Source organism: Triticum dicoccoides, chromosome 3B (assembly GCF_002162155.2).
Source record: "Triticum dicoccoides isolate Atlit2015 ecotype Zavitan chromosome 3B, WEW_v2.0, whole genome shotgun sequence".
Lineage (NCBI taxonomy): Eukaryota > Viridiplantae > Streptophyta > Magnoliopsida > Poales > Poaceae > Triticum > Triticum dicoccoides.
In genome coordinates, this window is record NC_041385.1 from 81,827,162 (window position 1) to 81,836,423 (window position 9,262).

General features: G+C 34.5%; 1 protein-coding gene across 1 annotated transcript; it reads right to left on the bottom strand.

The window, feature by feature from the left end:
* Positions 1 to 1,500: 1,500 nt before the first annotated feature.
* On the bottom strand, positions 1,501 to 8,996 carry LOC119274872 (beta-sesquiphellandrene synthase-like). The gene is made up of 7 exons (XM_037555614.1): positions 8,882 to 8,996; positions 6,294 to 6,546; positions 5,833 to 6,196; positions 5,516 to 5,734; positions 4,664 to 4,799; positions 2,634 to 2,882; positions 1,501 to 1,978 (listed from the first exon to the last, which is right to left on the bottom strand). The coding sequence occupies exons 1-7, from the start codon at positions 8,987 to 8,989 to the stop codon at positions 1,694 to 1,696; spliced, it is 1,614 nt and encodes a 537-aa protein (XP_037411511.1). The 5' UTR covers positions 8,990 to 8,996; the 3' UTR covers positions 1,501 to 1,693.
* Positions 8,997 to 9,262: the final 266 nt, after the last annotated feature.

The window sequence follows — 9,262 nt, forward strand, 5'->3', positions numbered from 1 at the left end:
GCATATGATCTCTTCATGATGATCCTACTTGAACTTGCACACCGCAACCTAACCCCACAAAGAACTCTCACGAAGACCATGGGTTAGCACACAAAGCGCAATGGACAATGCTTACCATACCATGGGATCACTTGATCCCTCGGTACATCTTGTGCGCTTTGTGTGTTGAATCTTTCCAACTCTCTTCATTTGGATGATGTCTTGAAGGTGGACATGAATGATCACACAATCTTATTCTTCAAGACATCCGTGCAATAAGCTCAACACTCACATGACCAATCTTTGGATAATTCCTTAATAGCACCGCGGTCATCACAAACTCTCCTTGAAACCAACAATGGACTCCAAGAAAAACCTATGGACAAACCCTTCAAATGTAACTCAAGACAACCATTAGTCCATAGAGATTGTCATCAATTGCCAAAACTAAACATGGGGGCACCGCATGTTCTTTCAACCATCCAATCCAATACAAGGATATGTAGAAGATGGCACTAATGCAAGAATGAAACTCTTTTTTTTTGCCATTCACACCTTAACCAAAGCATCAGCAAGTCATACAAACAACATCATCAACTAAAAATTACTAGTTTACTATAAGATGTCTTTTTCCGCCTAGAAAATAAACAATTACTCCCTCTGTCCCAAAATAAGTGTCTTGAGCTTAGTGCAAATTTGTACTAAAGCTAGTACAAACTTGAGACACTTATTTTGGGACGGAGGGAGTATAAGATGAGTCTGCATTCTTTTTGCCCGAACGCGAGACTAATGTTTCTCTAGAGAACCAGTAAGCCTTTTTCAGTCTTATAATTAATGACAAAATTAGTAACTTATGGAAAATGATGCTTAGGGCATGTCAATGGTTGATATGGAGTTTTTCTCCTATGTATTTCACTTCATTGAGAGAAGCCGAAAAACCATTATATATGATGGATTATCTCCAAAGTGTGATCTCTAGCAATTAATGTTTACATGATTAAAAAAACTAGAAATTCATTGAATAAGGGAAGACATCCCGTACAACGGATGCCTTGTCTTTTATTCAAAGACCATCTTTCTCTTAGCTAAGACAAGACGAGGCTTTTTTCTATCTCTTTCTCTTGTTGAATAATTGAGCATTTTCCCTTTAAGTTTAATCCAAAAAACAGTAGATAGCATATGATAGCTATGATAACCAAAATAGGCAACATATTGTGGAAGCTAGTATTCAATTGAGAATATAAGAAAAAACATCATATCCATGTCAATTGCTACTAGTGGTAAATCAAATGCTAATCCTAACATAGAGGATAAGATGACATAACTTTTTTTCTTTTGAAGCGTAACTTATATGTTTCGACGATTATTTTGCCTAGTGCATTATACCAGGTGCATGATGGAACGTCTAGGTTAGCATGATCGATGAGTGCATGGCCGTAGATGAGCAAATGAATGAATGATGACCGTGTAACCGCTATGAAATCAATAATTTATTCTAAATTATTTACATTCTTGAGCTCAACAATGCATTTTTATTTGAAAATGATCAATACTGAAAACAACGTCTATTAAAAGTGTTACATTCCTGAATAATGAGCACAACATGTTCATTTAACTAACGAGATACATTGATATCGAGGTACTCCAGATAGACCACTTCCGATGATCATCTTCTACGTATGCATCCCTTGTGGTTGCAAGATCCGTATATCTATTACATTGGCTCAGCAAAAAGCATCCTTATTGTATCTTCCAGTATCTCTGAATTAGTGTATGCATCGGTATGCTTGTACATGTTATCCACAGTCCTTGAAAGGTTAAGTATCATTTGGGGCACGACCATTGGTTGATCTGTCAATGCGAGATAATGGTGTAACATATCCTTCCAGGAGTTCTCGATAAGTTTTTTTATCTTTTCACATGCGTCATCATTTGTCGTCCCATGCTCCTTCATGTACGATTGGATAGTAGAGGCACAATGCCCCCCCGCTTGCTCACGCTACAAGAATGTATATGGTACAAAATGTCAGTTACTAATTTTAGTACAGTCATTGGGTTAATCTCAGGGATGGCCTTATTGTTCAAAAGGCCCCTGGATGAAATTTAAAAGACGTTTGTTGCTTCTGCTCAGTCTCTCCTCATGTCCCTTTAGTGTTTTTATGGCTATCATTAATTAATCAAGCTACATAGGCCAACGACTCTTTGAACTAGACTTGTATGTTGTATTTCAGTATACTAGATATTATACTACACATGATACACATGTTATGCGCCCCTATTCAACTTGTGTACGTCCTACTATCATCGCCCTTACCCGGGTCGGGCCATGATTAATCCAGCTTCACTTCAAAGCATGCATGAGTTACCTGAGGATGTAAATAACTATAACCTAAAACTTCAAAATTAAACTTGTATGCTCAAGTTCGGATAGGCTAGGTATACAATAGAAACATGCAGTTATCATGATGTAAGCATACAAAATAATACAATATGTGCCTTAGTGACTATGATTGGTATTCATTATGTATAGCTATCTGTTTTAAAAATACATGTTTACACTTATATATGTTCAGATTACTTCGTCACTTTGCCAAGATGCATGCATGCAAACTAATCATCGGAAGTTGATCACATCTCCAAGTATACATAAATACCTTTGTTGATGCCATGTCATTCGTGAAACGTGTATATATAGCAAAAGACTTCAGAAGTTTCTGATCGCTCGACACCCAATTGAGAGTTTCCACTGTTGTGTCATCCATGCCAACAAATATAGCACATGCTACCACGGAGGTTCCAATACTTACCGATGAAACTTGAAGGTGTTCATTAAGTGTTTTTGGTACATAATTTTCATCACGCCATTTTAGTTCATCACTGTATGCTTGAACCAATTTCTTGAACTGCATTTGATAAAAAATAATCACTCACCCCGCAAAAAAATCACTCAAAACGTTGTAATATTGCTAAAGTGCTAATACATCAAAATTGGTTTAAATGAAGACATTCAAGGTTAAAATATCGATTATGTTTCTATATGGTTGGCGGCATAGTCTATGGAGCGGCGCCTCTGCCATCTCGCGAGTGGCATTTCCTTGGTTCTTTATAACTTAATTTTGCAAGCATTTTGCGCGCATCTCTTTTAGAGTGTGCGTGTGTGTGTGGTTTTTCTGGCTGTGTATATCCTAGTAACACAGAAGCCGGATGTGAATTCGTGTTTCTTGTATTGCCTTGATGTGAAAATTATGAGTCGATAAAGTGTAATTATTATAGAATTGAAATTCCATTGATTACATTTTGGGGAATAAAAATAAGAAAACATTACCAGGGAATAAGGCTTTTCATGAGAAGTTCAACATCTACATGTTAAAATAACAAATTGCTACATATATATTTTTTAAGCATAGTTGATTAAACCATACATACAATTTGTAAAACAACATATGATGAATTTTCTTCTGCAAAGAAAATATTGTGAAAATGATATTGTGACTACTCCAAAATATCTACAAACGAGTCTCATGTAGTTGAGTCACCGACAATGTCATTCATATCATGTTCAAAAAGATGTATCCGGTCTATTTTCAATTGGAGGACCTCCCTTGATTCCATTTCGAAGAAATAAAAACATGCATACTACAAACTAGCTAGGTTCAACTCATAACCTAAATTAATGTGCATATAGCTCCCTAAATTGACAGTGAGGACTAATGACAATGGTTCAGGGATTAATGACTAACAAATATGTGCTACAAGCACACGGACATGTTAAACCCCAACTGACAATTGCCAAATGAATTGGAGAAGAAGACACCAAAAGTTTTTGATTAAAATCCCATTACAAAGTTTCTTGAGTGGTTTGAGTAATTATATTGATTATAGGAAAATCATACCAAAACAGGTGCATCATATAGCAGGAGAAAGCTTACTTGCTAACGCTTAATCTGCGTTGTACAAAGCCTCATAAGATTACCTTATGGAGTGGGATGCCACTCCTTAACCATATTAATATCTAGAATTGAAGCTTAAAATTTACTAGAAGATCTGTGTTAAATACTTTAGTCGAAACAACTCTCTCTTAATATTTTCCATAGTATTTATTTTAAACTCCAAATTATCTAGCTAGGACTTTCCTCTCGACTGTCCAGTGCAGGGGGCCAGAATTTTAGCATGTATGCTACTTTTTTCATACCTTCTATTAGTATTGGCTCAAGTTTGGTGGCTCTAAGTATTTTAGTGGTGAGTGCCTTTATGAGATTGCCATGTATTTAAGTGCATGTTGGAGTTTTTTTAATATCCAACACTCTCACCCAAGGTGCATACTTATAATTGTGTGGCCAGCTTTTAAGTGAAGACTATTTATAACCACCCCTAATGCGAAGAAATAGGAGGCATTACAATATAATCACTCGGCCAACATAGTCACATTGTAAAGCCACTATTCAAGGAAGTAATAATTATACTCTCATGTAGACATGCAAATAGTTTAATCTATTTCTAAGTTCTTTACTTAAAGTATGCTACTATTTTTTATAACATTTATGTAGTTAGCTAGATCGATGTTTTTCCATCTTGGCGACGCTCAAATGGGAGATATTTAAAAAGGAATATACATCAAAATAAACTAGGTGCATATTTCTACACGAGCAACTTTGTATTAACAAATAAAAAGAGTAATACTTACAGCTTCTTTTAGATAAACCACACGATAGCTGTTCTTAGGTCCTAAATGGTCCTCAAAAGAATGAAACGTTTCCAACAAATATAAGTAGATATCCTTCATGTATTCTGGAAGCATATTTACTGCATCTTCATCCCACCTGTGTTTCACCATGTCAGAACATAATGCTTATAGTAGAGAAATATTTAAGCTGCAATTATGTTTTTGGAAACTTCAGATTCCAATCAATATGTGTTTCTACAAAATGTTAATATGGTTACTTCCATAATCAATAATGGTACTTTCACATCTGACATAGTAGATCCATGACAGAGTCCTAACTTTCACTCTAATATTACCACATTATTGATAAACCATTCCCATACTAGAAGAGAATAACTTAAGGGCATACATTTTTATGTATTCCTTCCATTATAGACTTATTTAAGTTTTGTATAATATCTATGCTATAGTGTAATCAGTGTGTGATCTACAACATTTATTACATACTTTACATCCTAGTACAGAAATTACTACTTCTATTGTGAAGTGAAACCATTGTTGTAATACATGTAAGGCACTTCAAATGTATTAGCATTGCTAATACACCGCCCAAAATAAGCATGGACATCATGAGCATAGAAACAATGCAATGAATTCCTCTTAATGCAACACTTTACTTTGTTCTTTCTTATTTTTTATAAATCATTACTAATATTTGTGGCTTCATGCTTAATTCCAATGTATAAATCGTTAGTGATACTTGTCACTTTGTTCTTTGATAAAAAACAAGTCAATTTTCATGTATTGGAATTAATATAAAACCATTATATATGGCAACTATTATAAAATCAGGGAAGGGAAGGAGGGTTTGACCTATTAATTGCTTCCGCAAGTTGCATGCTATCTTCAGTGCTGCTATATGTGTCAAATATGTCATCTATTATAGTCATGAAAGCGGTGACCTTTGTAGCTATTATTCTGGAATAAGAATATTCAAGGTTGTAGCTAGTCCCATTTATCCAAAAATAAGTTTCTACAATTCTGTCTCTTACAAAACTCAACCTTGACTTCATTTTGATCTTATTCCACCACCTTGCATGTGCATAAAAATAAGTCAGTGAAGTTTTTTTATTAGAAAAAGTGAAGAGCAACATAGATTAATCTCAAAATGAATTAATAATAAAACTTACATTGTGACATCTTTCAACTCCTCACAAAAATGAAGTTGCAGAATATTAAAATTCAATTTGGCAAGCTCCAATATGGCTTCATTTCGTGTAACCTTGTTTGTGTAACACGATAGGTAGTTTCTTGCTTCTAATATCCCAACCCTTCTAAAAGGAGGTGTAAGAAGGGAAGAAGAAACTTCCCCTGCAAATGCTGATTCCAAATTTTCTAAAGCCCCGAGGAGGTGTCTTCTCGTGAAAGAGAATGCCATGTCAAATACATCCTCCCCCTTGATACTCAGATGTGCTGCATTATATAAGCTCAACAAACTATTTGTATCCGACTGAACAAAACCTCCTTGTTTGTCTTCGAATTTATGGAATACATCTGCAAATTTGATTGGGAATGGATATCGACAATTTCCATTTCATTAGTAAAATATAAACAATTGCTATATAGGTTGTATCAATCTATAAGGTCTTACCAGATGACACATCATATCTATTTTTTCGTAGAAGATAAAATCGAAGCGAAACCAAGTGTAGATTATTATCATCATAATCAGATTTGAAAACAACATCCAGTAGTTGTGCAATCTCATTCTCATAATGGTAGCCCAAACCAAGTCTCTCAATCGTGATTACAAGCTCTAGTATTTGGGGGATTTCATTTGCCTCTTTCATCTCTGTTCTTACTTGCTCCAATAGTATCTCCATCCTTTCTCTCATATGAGCTTGCTGCAAAAACATAACAGCCATTATATATTAATTAACCATATGGACCCTTAATGATTCGTGTGATTGTGTCATATTAACCATAATGCTACAATCCACCAACTGCTATGAATATAAGATGACAATAGTATACCTGATTAAGCAAAGAAGAGTAGAAGACCATCTATTCTAAGTTGTATGAATCTTATATTTAAGTCGATGGTCTTAACCATTTAATCTTATGTAATGAAATTTTTATAGCTACATATTTGATATATTATAGCAACTTTACTTCTAGAAATATGCAATGAGGCAAATGCATGGTTTTACAAATAAAAACCACATAAATTTATGTAGAACACTACATTTTATGATATGCTATTTGGTCAATTTAGAAATACTAATTGCTCTCATACAACTGATATATAACAATCCCATGAGAGGATGACAAATACTCATTAGTAGAAATGATGGTGAAATTAATGTATACATAATATGGTGTACAAAACATATTATGGTAAAAATATTTCCACCATAAAATATTTCTATTTCACATAAAAGTAAATACGACTCCTAAAAAGTAAAGATGTTCCATTTAGTTAAAAATGGTTTCCACCACATGAAAATGTTTCAGAGCATTAAAATTTTTTGAGTTTTTTTGGCAGTTCTTAGGTGGAAAATGCTTCTGAAATTAGATCGTCACAGTAGTGCAGATTGTCACATTAAAAAAATAAATCATAATATAGTGTTCATATCATAAATATTATGTTGTATGTGTACAATGGTGGAATAGTGTGATTGTCATGTTTTCACAAAAGAGCTAAATCATGTGTTGATTTGACTAAAGTATAACTCAAGTAGTTATTTTAAATTAGTTGACATGTGCATACATGCATGTGGTTGTCGCATTGGTTCGACACATTTATCTTATTCATTTTTTTAAGCATATGTCATGGGAAAATGTTTCCATGAAGGATGCCTGATGTCGAATTAGTTTAGTATGGACCAAGATTAATACCCCCTCTCTTCCAGTTTATAAGGCCGACATGTATTTCTAGATCTCCAATTTGACCAACAAAATAAGAGACTTATATGCTATTGATAATATAAGTTTTATTACACATACCTTATAATTCTGACACTATTGATGATATAAGTTTTATTACACATCCCTATAATTATGACATACAATAGGTATATGCTATGATATAGTTGTATTTCCCGTTTATATGGCTAATGAAAATATACCATTAGTTGCATATTTGAAAGAAGTTTCTAATGATTTGATTTTTTATGAAATATACTTCATATTTTGTTAGTCAAATTGATGATCCAGAAATACGTACATGCCTTATAAACCAGAAGGGGCATATAGCTATTGACATGTGCTTTAGGTCCTTGCTTCCTGTAGAGGTTATGAGTCCTCCAAGCAAAGCCAGGACATGACTAGTACTGTTCTTGTTTTAAGTGTTATGTCTCTATAGAATTTATTCGACACGCCTATTTTGTGGAGTGTGACAAGTGGGTATTTGTAGGTGAGTCTTCTAGAAATATTGCACAAGATTTGAAGCATCTTACCAATTTCAGGCTGCACACAAGACGTGATGCTTCTACCTAAATATATATAGTTAGTGTGTGACATTTTAGTATCTAAACTTCTATGCCGTGCTTCTAATTCTACCAGTTTGCTGCATGATTATTACATCAGGTTTCATTATGAGGTTTCAAAAAGGTGCTCCCTCCATTCACAACTATAAGATGTTCCAACTTTTTTTGTAAATGGATATATAGACACATTTTTTGTGGGTTTGTTCACTCATTTAAGTTTATATGTGGTTCACGTTGAAATATCCGAAACATCTTATATTTGTGAACGGAGGGAGTATCACTGAAGGGTACTGCAGTTTGATATTGATGTGTTACGCTGGACCTCCAGTTCCAGTTAACTAATTTTATTTCCTCATTTATCTTTTATTCAGTTTTATTTCCTAGTTTATCTTTCTTTTAGTTATGTGCTGATTGTCTAGTTTCCGCATCATTTGTAGAATCACTGCATACACTAACCAGATGGTGCTTCATGAAGTTCCAGAGAGGTGGGGCTTGGATATTATGCAGAAATTAAACTTCTACCTCGACATGTTGGGATGATTATAGGAACAATAGATGGGGAGGTACCCACATGTGCAGATAATACTATACAATTAATCACGCACTCTGTTGTTCAACTTCGTCTTGATTTAAAACAGCTGATGAGCAACATCATATAGAAATATGTAACGGGCGATATTTCACTGTTTACACGGAAGCTTAAAGATATGAGGATCTTAGACAACGTTGAAGTACAAGTACGAGTATTAACCTGCGCTGAAGATTGTGGCTTGTATTTAAGGAAGTAATCACCCCACAGAGTCGGGTGAAAAGTTGTCCTCGTCTCTCCGCCAGAGCAGTCTTCCTGAATTGCTGCCATTGAACTGTTTCGTTGGAGCACAGGAGAGGTGTACTTGAAGTACGGAAGTGCTGCTATATATAGAGATACTACTCGAGCCAATTTATACTCTTGTCCTTCTGTTGGTAAAAAGAAATATAAACAATCCATTTTATTTGCAAGTTGTCAAACCATTCAAATGGAAAAAGTGAGTACTCCCTCCATCCGGAAATACTTGTCATCAAAATGAATAAAAGGAGATGTATCTAGATGTATATTAGTTCTAGATACATCCATTTTTATCCATTTTGATGA